The 16,316-nt window shown below is 44.4% G+C and overlaps 1 protein-coding gene across 1 annotated transcript in view; it reads right to left on the reverse strand.

Moving 5' to 3' along the window:
• Positions 1–16,316, reverse strand: part of LOC135918612 (uncharacterized) — a 400,339-nt gene that overhangs the window by 351,380 nt on the left and 32,643 nt on the right. The window contains exons 2-4 of the mRNA XM_070521094.1: positions 15,873–15,979; positions 13,574–13,687; positions 7,965–8,072 (exon numbers count right to left, since the gene is read on the reverse strand). Coding sequence (XP_070377195.1) covers positions 7,965–8,072; positions 13,574–13,687; positions 15,873–15,979 — 329 coding nt within the window. The remainder of the gene's footprint in view (positions 1–7,964; positions 8,073–13,573; positions 13,688–15,872; positions 15,980–16,316) is intronic.

A 16,316-nucleotide genomic window follows, 5' to 3' on the forward strand; every position in this document is an offset into this window, starting at 1 on the left:
TGGATATTGTCTAGAACATCTTTTTCACGCTCGAAAAGCCATCTCACCGCGAAAATTGCGAACTCGGGCTGTATTTCGCGGCAACGCCCATGCACCGGGAGTCGCTTAACGCAAGCAGCCCCATCTGAGCACAAAGTTTCAAGGACGTTTTGATGGCGAACGGGCTCGCCGCGGTCTCGCGGAGGCCGCGGAATCGTACACTCTATCATAGAATTTACGGCGCGCATGGATGTCAATTACGATACTTTATGGGTATAAAGTTCTTATAAACTATTGATGTGAAAGGTGCACTGACATTTCCAAACGTGGGCTTTAGATTTTCAATTGCGGAACTTTAAGTTCCGCTCCCATAATGATCCCATAAATATTTGACGCCAAAGGGGCATTGACTTTTCGAAAGTCGTACATCGGGTCATACAACGAGACAAGCCAATTCAACACAATATCAAACAAGTTGACAAAGCCCGCAGCGAGCCCCGGTGAGACGAAGCGTTGTGGTGGTTCATTCGTACCGTCATGTCGAATAAAAAAATATGAACATTTTTTTCACCTGCGCGAAAGCATCTAGTGAAGACACTAAAGCCAGCCAAGGTAACTACGTTCTTATTTATTTTTTCTACTTTGACTTTTATTCGCGAGGACACATTGAGCCTCATCAATTCCTTTGTTCTCGCACCCCTACCAGCGGGCTGCCAGAGCCAGCCAGAGCGCATGCGTTTTTCTCGTGTTGTCCCGACCACCGCACGGCGCACTTCAGTGCGCGTTCGATTTTGTCTGGCCGAGTGAATTTTCGCCTGGCAGAGCTTTGGACGCTTTCTAGCTAGTGGACGAGAAAAAGAAACAATGGTCGCTAGCTGCCATCAAGGTGGGGACTCGACAGATTGCACCGCGTTCGCTTGAGCGCAACCTCTCCAGAAAGTCTTGTCTCACCGGTGTAGGATACCGAGCAGTGTGCGCATGGTTCTTGGTGGACCAAGCGTCCTGTGTTTTCTTCGATATTCCTTTAATAGCCACATTAGTTGCCCACAGTAGGCATTCGATTGTGACCAACATACTTTGCGTTTTTTTTTATTACGTTGCCCCCGCCTCACAATAGGAAAAAAAAGGATTCTTGCGGTGCAGCGAATTGTCGCATGGTGAAATTCCTATTTTGTTACTTCTTTTGCGGAAAGTAATGGGCCATCGGGCACTTCAGTTGCCGGATACTCTTATTATTGCAATAGTAATTATATCGACGCTCTAGGCGCATTCCTGCCGTCGCCGTCGCCCTTATGTTCCGCATAAAGTCCAAGTGCGATAACATCGTGACCCCGCGGTGCATGCTGTATGTGCGACTGAAAGCGCATGGGGGTGGGGGGGGAATGGGTGAGCCGATGATGGTGGCTCAGTCTTGTGTGCGCAAGGGAGAAAAGGGAGGAGCAAGAGCGCCGCCTTCCGTCGCGCGCGATACATCGGGGGAAGAGGATGGATGGGGGGTGAGATCTAGGATTCTGTGAATCTGTGATTGCGCAACATGTTTATTTGCCTTGTTGGACGCATTATATACCATGACTTTTTCTTAGATACGTACATTTATTGGAGACTTACATGTGCGCATGTTTAGGTATCTTGTTGCGAGGTTTTGTGTATACGTGCATTGAACTTGTTTCCAGTGCCACTTTTTTTCCCTTTATCAAGCAGTATCTTCGAATTTGCATATTCCATTGTATCTTCGCATTTCTAATGTACGAGGGCGAGTATAAAGAAAGTGAGCCTACCCACCCCGCGCAATTATGGTTGTATTCATTATCTACAAGGCCTGCGCGTAGCACACAGGGATCTCTAATTTGCAAAAGCGACGCGCAAGTGGGAGGATGAATGTTCTTTAATGCTATCATACACTGGGTTGAACATGGTTTCGAGCCGTAATGGACGCTCCAGAAGTTGAGCAGCGTGGTGGCATGAATTTTTTGACAGCTGAAAGTGTTTCCCAGAAAGAAATTAGTCACCGTATGGCTGCCGTGTACACTGAACATTGCATTTCATTGGCCACTGTGAAGCGTTGGAACAAATGGTTCAAAGAAGGACGTGAAAGTTGCAAAAACAATCCCAGACCGGGCCCAAACCATCGTGCAACCACCCCTAACAAAAGTGCTAAGGTTGATGAGCTGATGAGACAAGAACGGAGGATAAGCATCGATGAACTGGCAGAGTGTGTGAGCATCAGTCACAGTTCACGCCATAATTCATGAACATCTCAGTCATCGGCTCTTGTGTGCGCAATGGATGCGCAAGATTTTGAACCACCGCCAGAATACGGAGAAAATCGGCGCTGCCTTCACCCATCTGATCCGGCATCACAATAAGGGCGACGATTTCTTGTCTGCAATTGTGATCAGAGACGAACCATCATGCCCCTACTACGAGCCTGAAACACAACGGCTAAGCTTGCAATGGAAACATTCGAATTCACCACCCCCAAAGAAAACAAAGGCCGTCATTTCCGCCGGAAAGGAGTCGTTGACATTTATTTTTTGATCGTCAGGGGCCATTATGATAGAATTTGCTAAATCTTGAGAGACTATCAATTGTTTCCAATATTGTGAAACGCCGGATCGGCTGCGTGTCGCAATGAAGAACAAATTACGTGGAAAATTGACGAATGAGATCGTCTTGATCCACGACAATGCCCGTCCCGACGTCGCTGATGCGGTTAATACAAAACTGGCGAAGTTCAAGCGGGAAACGCTGCAAGATCCGCCATACAGCTCAGACCTGTCGCCTTGCGACTTCCACATTTTGGGGCAACCGAAAAAACAGCTCAAGTGAACCAGATTCGTCTTGGACGATGACGTGAAAGCCAGTTGCAGAAGTTTTGAAGCAGCAACCCAAAGATCTTTATGAGACGGTAATTACACGACTCGTTAGTCAATGGGACAAATGTCTAAATGCTCATGGAGGCTACTTTTAATAAAAGTGCCTCGTTTGTAACATATTCGCATTGGCTCACATTCATTTGACTCGCCCTCGTATATTCTGCAGAACTCCTGCTTGTTATACGTGCTCTCTGTTGCGACTATAATTTCTTTGCAGTCACTCACGATACACGACCGGTGACAGCTGCTGCTACATTGGAACAAATGCCAGCGTCATTGAGAGTTTCCACTGGCCGTTGCATATGTACAAGAATGTAAACAAGGACCTTGAATGACAAAGTTTCATTAAAGTATTTGTCCTCAACTTGTTCATTTCATAGCCTTTGCATTTTTCATATCAGCGGCATGCACTGCTTTGCTGGCTTGGAACTGATGTAGTTCTAATGTTCGTGTGATATTTTCTTTACTTATTAAATAGACAAAAAGCATAGAAGCATTGACATCAGTTATGTAGGGCACTATTTTTGGCACATACGAGTACATTCTTTTATCAAAAAATACACATTTTACTTGTATTGACAGTGCGTAACCTTCAAGAATTCGTTTGCAGCATCTTTGGCAATGGCAATGTAGTTATTATTTGTGTATTTGATCCCTAGGCAAATTGTTTAAGAGGAAGCTTTATCTCGGGCCCAACTCCGACGCGGCCTATTCAGATACATGTAAAATGCTGAAACACTTTTCTGAGATAACTCCTGAGTGGATGGAATTTGTTGCATTTGAGAGAGTAAGTTAATTCGAGTGTCTGTTGGAAGCGGATTCCAATTTAGGGCCTGAACTTTGTTTAAATATTTTTTGAAAAATTCGAAAGTTTGACAAATATAAAAACACGAAGTTTAGAAATAATAGCTCTGCATCGAGAACAGATATCGCGGTTGTTCTTTGAAAATTTTCGTTTTCTGAAAATTTTCGATTTTTGCCACTTTTCAATAAAATATTGACGACCTAAATTGAAAATTCGTAACAAACACTCACTAGAATCTAAGTTTTTCTTTTAAACAACAAACCTCGTCAAATTTGGTGCAGGGGTTGCCAAGAACAACGAATTATCCTTCTACATGTATTTAGATAGGAGCATCCAACCTAATGTTTCCTCTTAAGCAAGAGGCCGAGCTCTAACGTGAGCCCCCCCCCCCCCCCTGAACGAAATTTCTGGCCACCCCACTGGTCAGCAGTACGTTCAAATAAACGCGCATAGGTCCAGTCTTCAACCGGTGTTATCTGGAGTACCTCAGGGAAGTGTCCTAGGACCTCTTCTATTTCTTATTTGCATTAATGTCCTGAAACACCACATTTCTGTTTCAATAAGACTATTCGCTAACGACTGTGTTGTTTATAATAATATAGAATCTTCCAGTGACCAAATTAAATTGCAATGCAACCTTGAAAACATTATGAAATGGTGTTCTGACTGGCAAATGGTTGTAAATCCAATTATATCAGTAAGCATGTCAATTACAAGAAAAATAGAAGATCCGGAAATTTCCTTATAGTATACATGGCAACAAGCTGAGCACATATATTTGGGAATATTATTTCGAAGTAACTTAAGCTGGAATAGACATGTAGAGGAAGTAAGTAAGAAGGCGAATAATGCGCTTTGGGGCCTAAGGCGAAATTTACACAGAGCAACCTCTGAAGTTAAAAACTTGGCTCATAGAACAGTGGTCAGACCAATCATTGAGTACGCGAAAATGGCCTGGGGTCCTTAAACAGAGAAAAACCGTAAGAGACTGGAAAGGATTCAGAGGTTAGCTTCTCGATTCATCTTCAACAAATACGGTCGAATTCACTCCCCTTCAAAACTATGTCAGCTTTCAAATATTTCCAATTTTGGAATTATGGTCTAAGTATGATAGGCTGAGGTTCCAGTTCCTTATTATCCATAATGAAATAAAAATTAATGCGACGAACTATTTTGAAATGTATACCAATGAATCTTCTAGACATCGCCACAGCATGGGTATTCCTCCTCCTGTAACCCGTAATTACACATTTAAATATAGCTTCTTTCCCAGAACGATAAAAGTGTGGAACATGCTTCCCGATTTCGTAGTTCAGTCTGCCTCTTAATAATTTTCTGAGTAATTTGCATGCCGTTAATTATTCCGAGAGCGCGGTGGGTTAATTATCTGACTTTGTGAATCATCTGATTTTATGATTTTGTTATTATCTGTGTATGTTCTTCTTTTGCATGCCTCAAGGGATATTGATTGGCTTTTCTGCTTGCTCTATTACAATGTATATACAATGCAATTTCTTTTTTGTACATTGTATTCAGATGTATTGTACGCCCTGGCTGAATCAGCTGGGTTGACATCGCTTGTTTTATTTATTTATTTTCACCACTCCTGTAATGGCCCTAGAGAAAGGCCTGACAGTATCTATAAAGAAGAAGAAGAACTATTTCCGTAACTGACAATCGTTTTTTATAGAGTCTGCTTTTTCCACACTTTTCCATTGAAGTCGCCCGTGACTGCACTATACTAAGCTTGCCCCTTTCGGATTGCTAATTCATTATCTTGATAAACGTGTTCTATTTCTTCATCATCACGTACGGAAAATGGAGAATAGGCTTGTACTACTTTTCAATTGTATCTCCTATTTAGCTTTGTTGTGATGGAGGATACCCTCTCTTGAATACCCGCCGTGGTGGCTCAGTGGCTATGGTGTTAGGCTGCTGAGCACGAGGTCGCGGGATCGAATCCCGGCCACGGCGGCCGCATTTCGATGGGGGCGAAATGCGAAAACACCCGTGTACTTAGATTTAGGTGCACGTTAAAGACCCCCAGGTGGTCAAAATTTCCGGAGTCCTCCACTACGGCGTGCCTCATAATTATAAAGTGGTTTTGGCACGTAAAACCCCATAATCTATCATCATCCCTCTCTTGAATGCTGCAGAAATCATCGATGCTGCCCTCTGTGTCTTCATGGATAAGAAAACGTGTTCCTTATATTCTCCATTATCTGGAACACTTCTTTAGCAGAGTACGCTGCCGTTAGTAAATAGTACTGTATAAGGCTCACCGGCTCTTGCCTCACTAAGGACAATGATATCACAAAAAACGCCTGATAAATCCTCAAAGATCCTTGCGAAGTGAGCTTTAATCGAGTGATTCATGTGTTAAACGTTGCCAGGTTCAGCTTTAGGTTGCGACCTTTCTGGATCTAAAGAAATGTTCAGTATATTGGTTCGTTCAAATGAAAACTTGTTAGTCTGCGCCCAGGTATTGTCTTTCTTCGTCCCTTCGTTAGGGATCCTGAAAAAAATTCGAAACTATGAAGCTATTCATACACTGGCAGGGCGTTAATTCAGCTTGTGAGTTATAACATTACTCATAAAATTTTTAAAATAGTCTATTGTCCATCATATAGCCATAAATATTTTTGTTAGTTTTTATACCCTTGGAAATTCGGACTCCTTCAGTGCAGGCAATCAAATATCCTGAACAAATCGGTATCGACGCACTTACGAGTACCGCGTGAGCGGCAAGTAGGCCGACAGTGAAAAGCAACGTGCGGCTAAATACATTCAGTATTACAGTTTCATTGAGGCGTCTCATGGCGACCGATGCAATAATCAGCCTTCCATTGATGCAGGTACGCTAGCATTTATGCTTTTTTGTTTCTTAGGCACCAAGAGACATTGCAGGGAAGATGTTCAGTTCAAATTCGGAGATCTCTAAAAGGAAATTTCATTTTTTCTATCTTTGTGCAATATTTACTTAAAGAGCGTTTTCTCACTCTTCAACACCATCATCATCAGCCGATTTTATGTCCACTGCAGGGCTAAGGCATCTCCCTGCGATCTCCCATTGCCCCTGTCCTGCGCCGACCGATTCCAAACAGCACCCGCCAATTTCGTTGCCCTACTTAGTCTTCGGCCGTCCTCTACTGCACTTCCCTTCTCTTGGTACCGATTCTGTAAGTCTAATCGTCCGACAGTTACCAAACCTGAGCATTACATGACCTGCCCAGCTCCATTTTTTTTCTCTTAATGTCAATAAGAATATCGGCTACACGCGTTTGCTCTCTGATCCAAACGGCTATCATTGTGTCTCTTAACGTTATGCCTAGCATTCTTCGTTTCATGGTTCTTTGCGTGGTCCTTGTTCTCAAGCTTATCAGGCAGTCTCGAAGTCTCTGCCCCTTCTGAAATTTGGCAATGTGTTTCATTATCTATGCAGTGCTTGTCATAGCTTTAATAGAAGCACCCTAGTCTTCAGTTGGTGGCTAAACACCCGAAGTAACAGTATTTGTTTGCAAGTTCTTCATCGCCGTTGATTGCTGCGCAATAAATCTGCCTTAAAATATTTTAGCGCATTGCTCTGTTCCCGAAAACTTGCCTCTTCCATGTGTTAGGCTCTTGCTGGAAGAAAAGTTTTTTGCAAAAAACTTGCATAATAGGTACCATTTTGCTGATTTTTATCACCCTATCAAAATAGAAAACTGTTAATAATCGAGGAATACAGCTTTTGGTATAATACCTCTCTTCATTCGCGTGACGAAATTTTGTGTGCTTTCATAATTAAGGAACTGGGCCCAAATATGTGGAGGTTTTCGTCCGTAAGTTGTGTTTTTCACTGGCGACAAAAGGGAAATTTCTGTCCCTGTATATCAACGACACATGGCGTTTTTTTTTTCTTAACCCCATAATATGATTTAGTCTCCAGCGGCGCCCTCTTTCAATACTGGCATTGCCGCGTTAGCCCTCAAAAATAATTAAATTGGTAATTATTCCGTCTTCGTTCACTACTGGGTGGACTGCGATGACTACTCGGCCATCTAGTGCCATCTAGTGCCCTCCTTGCTGAAAGAATGAGCCCTGCAAAAAGCACCATCGCATGGCCTTAATGTTAATTGTAAAAAATTTGCTTCCATTAATACTGATGACTTGGTGTAGTACATTGTACAACACCATCCATTTGCTTTCATAATCTAATATTTAATACAGTGTGAAGATTTGGGCGGACAGAAACATTGCCATAAGTAATAGAAGTTACACTCAACGTTATCAAGTCGTTCTATAGAGTGACAAAGGTTGCTCACGTTTCCGCGTCGTAGTGGTCTTCCTCGGAGTGGTGATTTTCACGGTCCTCTTAACAGTCGTCGAATGAGTAGCGGGTGGCGTAGGCGGCGCACGCGTGGGATCGTTGGCTGCGCGCGCAAATGGAAGGATTGCAGTCTTCGTGGCGCAAGTCGCAGCACTCATGACAAGCGGCTCCGCGTCTGTAACGTAAGGCCGGCAACGTGTCTCCTTTGCAGAGTTACCGCGAACTGTTTGCTGGACGTCTTGGCGTGCCATTCCCGATGCGAGCAGCGTGAAAAAAGGGCTAGGAAGGCAATCGTGACGCTGCGTTCCTTGCCTTCTTTAAACGTCGCATGGCCCGCATCATCAATGCTGGATTACGAAGTCATTTTGTATTTCACTGCGCTGTCGTAAGACTAGCCAGTCCTGCGAAATTTTATTCAGGATTGGTAATAGAAGTGTAAATATCAAAGTTTACACAGCTGTTTCTCATCTTCTGACGGAATCTCCTGTTTAAATCATCTTAAGCCGTCGTATAGCTGCCAGTACACAAGACGCACGAGCTTTCCGCACGACAAATTGATGCAAGTTTCAAGCCTACAGTAGCTAAACGGCACATTTAGCACCTGCGCTTTTCCTGGTATGTGGCAAACGGCATACATGCTCTCTCCATTTCCCTCGTAGTAGGCTACCCCGTATCCGTATGGCGGGTTGATGCTTCTGTCTATACTCTGAATTCGGGATGACGAACGGAGCATTCAATCTGATGATGAATACCTCGTAACACAGGCACTGCGGAAGAGCCAAACCCACACCTTACGCGCAACGCCTCTCAATATGTATTCGTTTAAAATATTCCGTAATCCTTTACATGCAAGTGTGCGAGATAAGTTCCGCAGCGGTTGCGTAGGTGCCGCAGCGGTGGCATAGAGGTACAGCATCCGCCTCGCGTGCAAAGAGGACCGTGGTTCGAATCCCGGTGACGCGCAATTTTCCACGGGATTAAAAAAAATAACAGCGTGTTGATAAAATTGCATAAACCGGCCTGGAACGTGCCCTGATCCCGGTGACCAGAACCAGTAAGGCACTCCCTCACCAGAGCAGGATTGGCCACCCTGGTGCAGTACTTGGCGACAACAACCTCCTATACGAATACAACGACCAAACCCCGGCCCTCAGTCCCCAGCAGCTGCGAAGCAACTGACCACGGCGGCTGTCAGACCTGCGAGGCAGCAGAGGGTGCTAGGATCCCTTGCTCGGGACAGGCCGCCATTGGAATCTGAACCTCGCAACGTTTAAAGCTAGAACATTATCTAGTGAGGCGAGTCTAGCAGTGCTATTGGAGGAAGTAGAGGGCAGTAAACGGGATATAATAGGGCTCAGTGAAGTTACGAGGCCAAAAGCAGCATTTACAGTGCTTAAAAGCGTGACGTCCTCTGCTACCGCGGCTTAGCGGAGAGACGAGAACAAGGAGCCGGATTCCTGATTAATAAGGGTATAGCTGGTAACATACAGCAGCTTTATGACATTAACGAGAGGGTGGCATGCCTTGTTGTGGAACTTAATAAGAGGTACAAATTCAAAGTCGTACAGGCCTATGGCCCTGCATCCAGTCATAATGACCAGGAAGTCGAAAGCTTCTATGAAGACGTGGAATCGGAGATGAGGGAATTCAAAACAAAATATACTATACTGGTGGGCAACTTCAATCCCAGAGTAGGCAAGAAGCAGGCTGGAGACAAGTCAGTGGGGTAATATGGCATAGGCTCTAGGAATAGCAGAGGAGAGTTATTAGTAGAGTTTGCAGAACAGAATAATATGCGGATAATGAATACCTTCTTCCGGAAGTGGGATAGCCGAAAGTGAACGTGGAGCAGCGCGAACGGTGAGACTAGAAATGAAGTACACTTTATACTCTGCGCTAACCCAGGCATCATACAAGACGTGTACGTGCTCGGCAAGGTGCGCTGCAGTGACCATAGGATGGTAAGAACTCGAATTAGCCTAGATTTGAAGAGGGAACGGAAGAAACCGGTGCATAAGAAGCCGATCAATGAGTTAGCGGTAAGAGGGAAAATAGAGGAATTCCGCATCAAGCTACAGAACAGGTCTTCGGCTTTAACTCAGGAAGATGAACATAGTTTTCAAGATATGAACGACAATCTTCTGGGCATCATTAAGGAGTGTCCAATAGAATTAGGTGGCAACTCCGTCAGACAGGATACCAGTAAGCTATCGCAGCAGACGAAAGATCTGATCAAGAAACGCCAGTGTATGAAAGCCTCTAACCCTACAGCTAGAATAGAACTGACAGAACTTTCGATGTTAATCAACAGGCGAAGACAGCTGACATAAGGAAGTATAATATGGACAGACTTGAACATGCTCTCAGGAACGGAGGAAGCCTAAAAGCAGTCAAGAAGAAACTAGGAATAGGCAAAAAGCAGATCTAGGGGTTAAGAGACAAAGCCGGCAATATCATTACTAATATAGATAGTTCAAGTGGCTGAGCAGTTCTATAGAGATCTGTACAGTACTAGTGGCACCCACGACGATAATGGTAGAGAGAAGAGTCTAGAGGAATTTGAAATCCCACTAGTAACGCCGGAAGAAATAAAGAAAGCCTTGAGAGCCATGCAAAGCGGGAAGGCAGCTGGAGAGGATCAGTTAACAGCAGGTTTGTTGAAGGATGGTGGACAGATTGTTCTAGAGAAACTGGCCACCCTGTATACGCAATGCCTCATGACCTCAAGCGTACCGGAATCTTGGAAGAACGCTAACATAATCCTAATCCATAAGAAAGAAGACGCCAAAGACTTGAAAAATTATACACCGATCAGCTTACTGTCCGTTGCCTACAAACTATTTACTAAGGTAGTCGCAAATAGAATCAGGAACAGCTTAGACTTCCGTCAAGCAAAGGACCAGGCAGGATTTCGTAAAGGCTACTCAACAATAGATCATATTCACACTATCAATCAGGTGATGGAGAAATGTGCGGAATATAACCAACCCTTATATATAGCTTTCATTGATTACGAGAAACCGTTTGATTCTGTCGAAACGTCAGCAGTCATGGAGGCATTACGGAATCAGGGTGTAGATGAGCCGTATGTACAAATACTGAAAGATATCTATAGCGGCTCCACAGTCACCGTAGTCCTCCACAAAGAAAGCAACCAAATCCCAATAACTAAAGGCGTCAGGCGAACAGATACGATCTCTGCAATGCTATTCATAGCGTGTTTATAGGAGGTATTCAGAGACCTGGATGGGGAAAAATTGGGGATAAGAGTTAATGGAGAATACCTTTGTAACTTGCAATTCTCTGATGATATAGCCTTGCTTAGTAACTCAGGGGACTAACTGCAATGCATGCTCACTGACCTGGAGAAGCAAACCAGAAGAGTGGGTCTAAATATTAATCTGCAGACAACTCAAGTAATATTTAACAGTCTCGGAAGAAAACAGGAGTTTACGGTAGGTAGCGAGGTACTGGAATTGGTAAAGGAATACATCTACTTAGGAGAGATAGTGACCGCGGATCCGGATCATGAGGCTGAAATAATCAGAAGAATAAGAATGGGCTGGGGTGCGTTTGGCAGGCATTCTCAGATCATGAACATCAGGTTTCCGTTAAACCTGAACAGAAAAGCGTATAACAGCTGTGTATAACGAGTACTCACCTATGGGGAAGAAACCTGGAGGCTTACGAAAAAGGTTCTACTTAAATTGAGCACGACGCAACGAGCTATGGAAAGAAGAATGATGGGTGTAACGTTAAGGGATAAGAAAAGAGCAGATTGGGTGAGGGAACAAACGCGAGTTAACGATATCTTAGCTGAAATCAAGAAAAATTGAGCATTGCCAGGACATGTAATGACGGAAGGTCCCCGATGGTCATTAAGAGTTACGGAGTGGATTCCAAGGGAAGGGAAGCGTAGCAGGGGGTGACAGAAAGTTAGGTGGACGGATGAGATTAACAAGTTTGCAGGGAGAACGTGGCCACAATTAGTAAATGATCGGGGTAGTTGGAGAAGTATCAGAGAGGCATTTTCCCTGCCGCCGCTGCCACCGCCGCCACCGCCGCCGACGACGACGATGATGATGATGTGCAAGATAAGAGAATATTGAAACGGGAAACATTTTTCGGTAAGACGACGCCTTGATTCGCAGCATTAAATATCGAACAATATGCATTTTATTTCGAGCTGTACATAGCTTATGAATGCTCTGCTTCACATTCGTATGTCGAACTTCAGTTGGGAACGCCTTAATGCCAATTTTTGCTCCTTGTGTTGCAGCGTTGTCACGTCCACTCTCTCATGTGGATTGCTCGGCTTTAGCAAACAACGCCTTGATTCACAACGAGAGATATAGGACGATATGCATTTTATTTCGAGCCGTCAATAGCTAATGAACTCTCTGTTGCACATCAGTACGTGCGAATTGAGTTTGCATCGCATTAACGACATTTTTTTTTGCTTCAAGTCTGCCGACATTGCCATTCCACTGTCTCCTGTGTAGACATGCTCTGTTAGCCATTTTACATTCATCTTCGCTAGCACGAGCATGTGGAACAGCCCTAAAACTCATATTTCTAAGGCGCCTATGTGTAGGTGTTTAGTGACTAATTTAAGGTGTCACCACAAAGGTGTCCTCCCATTTTTAGCTACCAGGCTCCAGTCAATTTATAGAAACTGAAGATAAAGACAGGTATGTGCGGCTGTGAGGCCTGGTAGACGTGCCCTAAGAAACGTTGTATTTTCATCAGAATTGAATGTACGATTTTGCGAGTGGTCAAAATGTAAAGAAAGCGTTTACGGGTTCTCGAAGCAGGGTGTCGCTCGTGCTGGTCGCTAATAGTATTATCTGTCACCTGTGCAGCTCAATTGTGCGTTGGGCGATGCGACATTCATTGCAGGACACGCTTGCCTATAACATGTGGCATCATCTGCAATGAAGCCCAACAAGCCGTAATTTATTTCTGCACGTGATGTACAGAACACTATCATTCTCACTTGAAAAAAAATCTAAAATTTAGCTGACAATCGAGATAGCACACAAACCAACCTAGCCACATACTAGAAATAGCGCGAAAAAGAAGCAGATTGTATTTGAGGAAAACCACGAGAGGAAGAAGGCGACCGGGAAGTTCATCCTGCGCTCTTCTTTAGTCGTTGTGCCTTCACATCTTTCTTCAGTCAAAATCCAAACAGATTCGCTCAGTTTCTACTTCTGCTGTAAGACACAGAAGCCAAGAGCAATGCATCTTCTTGTGCGATTTAATTACAGGGCGATGGCGGTTAAGCAGGACTAAATTGACAGGCCCGGCCCTGACTAGCTTTGGCAGCATGTGTTGTATTTATCACCGCAATAATGAAAACCCAGTGAAGCAACTAAGAAGTCATGCTGGAGGCTTTTATCCAGACCATAAATTGCATAACACACAACTCAATATTCTTTTATAAAAATATGGATTTATACGGGCATATTAGGGAACGGGGGGCATGATCCGATGATACGAAATTTCCTCATATCGTCATTATCAGAGTTTTTTGTGCACATTTGAAATTACTGGTTATCGGTTACCTAGAGCGTTTTGTCTTACCCTAGTAAGTTGTTTTACCTTTTTCTGTGGGCAGAGGCTTTCTGGAACCGGTCGATGGCGAGGATGGATTACCAGATGCGTAATGAGCCGCTTGTGTCTTGCCCTCATCGCTTTCTTCTTCGGCACCACCCTCTGCAAGGTGAGGGGCGCAATTTCTCAGAAAGGAGTGCTTGAACTGGGCCACACCTTCTGACTTTGAGGGCTTGGTCCGATTGCGTAGACGCTATATAATTTGTGTCGCTCCCATAACTATCTGCACGAGGCCATGGTTTGGCACCCACAGAAGGCATCTCCACATTTAGTGGTACAAAGCGTAGCCTGCGGAATCTCATTGGTGCGCCCGTGCGAGTTTGAAGGACACCCTTGGAGCCCAGGTATTTCCCAGTAAGCCCCAAAGCATTTATGAGTATATTTCTCTTATATGATGTATTTTTAATACTATTGCTTTCGATATTCTTTTCATTATTATTTTTGACGGAGTTGACGCAAGGCCCGGCATATATTTAGCTCTATGTATGCTACATGCCAGGCCATGCCATACGCCATGTGGTTTCACTCCCCGATAGCAGCAGAGAGAGAGCGGCCCCAAGGAACTTCCGGTCACGGCCCTCATCAGTCTGCTGCGCCGGAGCACAAAGCATGTTTTTAAGTTCTTCCACTGTGCGGAAAGTCTATTTTCATGTTTTAAAATAAAAAAAAATATGAGCGTTACGCCCTAATATTAATGCATAAAATTTCTCGTGTAACTTGCGGTAATGTTGACTTGTAAAATTGTCGTTATGTGCAGAGCAAACGCGTTGACAATCTGCAGGCTTAGATTTTAGCTCGCTGCTCCTACTCGATGTCGCGGCCAATGCCTTTTTTGCTCGCTAGATTTAGCGGGCTACGCCGGTGAGGAAAAGCGGAAGTCGTCCATGGCCTATGTTTGTAAAGAGCGAAACGATGTATACGTGCGGGCCATATTGCTACACTGTTCTATTGCTAACGTTGTCCCTACCAGGTTTAACATTCTTGAATAAATTATTCCTCAAAATATGGAGAATTAGCGCCGACGAACAAATATCATGAAACAAAAACACTCACTGCGCATGCCTTCTATCTTAAATCTTTTCAAACTATAAGTATTTAAAGTGCCGAAAGCTATCAGAGCACAAGCCTCATTTCTCCGGCAGGGCTCTTTAGGGCAGCGTAAGGACGCCTGTGCGATGTCACTGCAAGCCCTACATGGCGTGTTGAAGCTTTTCAGGGTCCCAGAAATTTCGGCAGACCCGCGTATATCGCGTCTGTGTCCGTCAAGCACAGCTGAAACAATGTCCGAAAAGTGTCTCTGCACCTGCCGTCAGTGATTCGCCCACGGAGCAAAAGTGCCCATTTGTCCATCCGGTGATTGCTACAGTACACATCAGTCGTGATAGCAGTCATGAACTATGCTATTTCTGTGCCTATTTCGGAGAACGCTAAAAGAAGTGGCCATTTTTTTGCATCCAAAATGCGTGCCAGACTCTTTTTTCACGCATTATTACAGTGCCCGTGCATTTTATAACAGCTCACCGGAGTAATAACATTTGACGGAAGCTTCGCAGTCAGTATCCTTGTAACATACGGATATGTAATGTTCTCGCCAAATACCAAGTTTGCTATTCTGTGTAATATTCAATATATGCCACACCAAAGTACTAAGGGAATGTTACGTTTTTAGCGAAGCACGTTTAAAACTTTTGGAAGCTGACTTTTTAGATGTCATTTTATGCTAAATTTATTGATGGACATGCCAAACCTCTGCATTGCAAAAGTAGTAAATTCCTTCCCCGATACATAACTTGCGATATCCGAGCCAGAAATTTATCACGTTCAAAAAGGAACTGCAGTTTCAGCGTGACAGCAGAAAGCAGCCGAACCATCTATGAGAATGTGCGGGGCTGCCACTCTTGCGAGAACGCACGAAGTGAGCGAATTCCCACGCCAGCTACAGGGAGCGGCCTCCGGTGCCGTGGAGCCACCCGACAGAGGGCGCCACATCAGCTCCTAACCGCCACTGGAGTACAATTACGCTGACTCAAGCGGCAAGAGCACTAAAGAGAAAATAATGGCACGTAGAAAAAACGACACTTGCCGTGCATAAGAGGCAAGCACAACAACTACGACAAACGTCCTTTTTCTGTGTGCCATGAGTCTGTCCTTGTCTTTAACGCTGTTCCTGCCTCACTAGGAAAGACCAAAATGGCGCACTTGATTTCACCGAATAGCACGTCACACGTGTTCGAGAAGCTTGTTATTCGCATGGGTGTGCCGTGAATACGCAATAAGTGGCGCTCACGGCTGCTGAAGACCAAGTACAGTCCCAGCAGGAGAAGCAAGAAAAGCAGCAGGCAGACGAACCCCAGGAACATCATGCGCCTTCTCTTCTCCTGGTCCTCTCGCTCGCTGAAGAAAAAGCGCGGTAAACGAACGTGAGAGTTCTGAGGGCACCCCTATTACGGCTCAATAACTGCTTCTACGCGTTTTTAGTCTCCCACTTCTTTTGTTTGTCGCTTCGGCCATGAAATATGGAGTCATGAAATGTTTTTGATACTTGTTCTAGACAATACAGCGGACCACCATGCTGGTTCGTAAGGACTAATGTAGTGTAAGGCAGCGCAGAACCTTAGAAACGTTATAAAGGAAACAGAACGGACACAAACTGCGTTACCTGTGTCGTTTCCTTCCATTCATCCTTAACCACTTAGGCGCATTTACACACCAACAATGCTGAACTATATCG

This window comes from Dermacentor albipictus, chromosome 6 (assembly GCF_038994185.2).
Source record: "Dermacentor albipictus isolate Rhodes 1998 colony chromosome 6, USDA_Dalb.pri_finalv2, whole genome shotgun sequence".
NCBI classification, from domain to species: Eukaryota; Metazoa; Arthropoda; class Arachnida; order Ixodida; family Ixodidae; genus Dermacentor; species Dermacentor albipictus.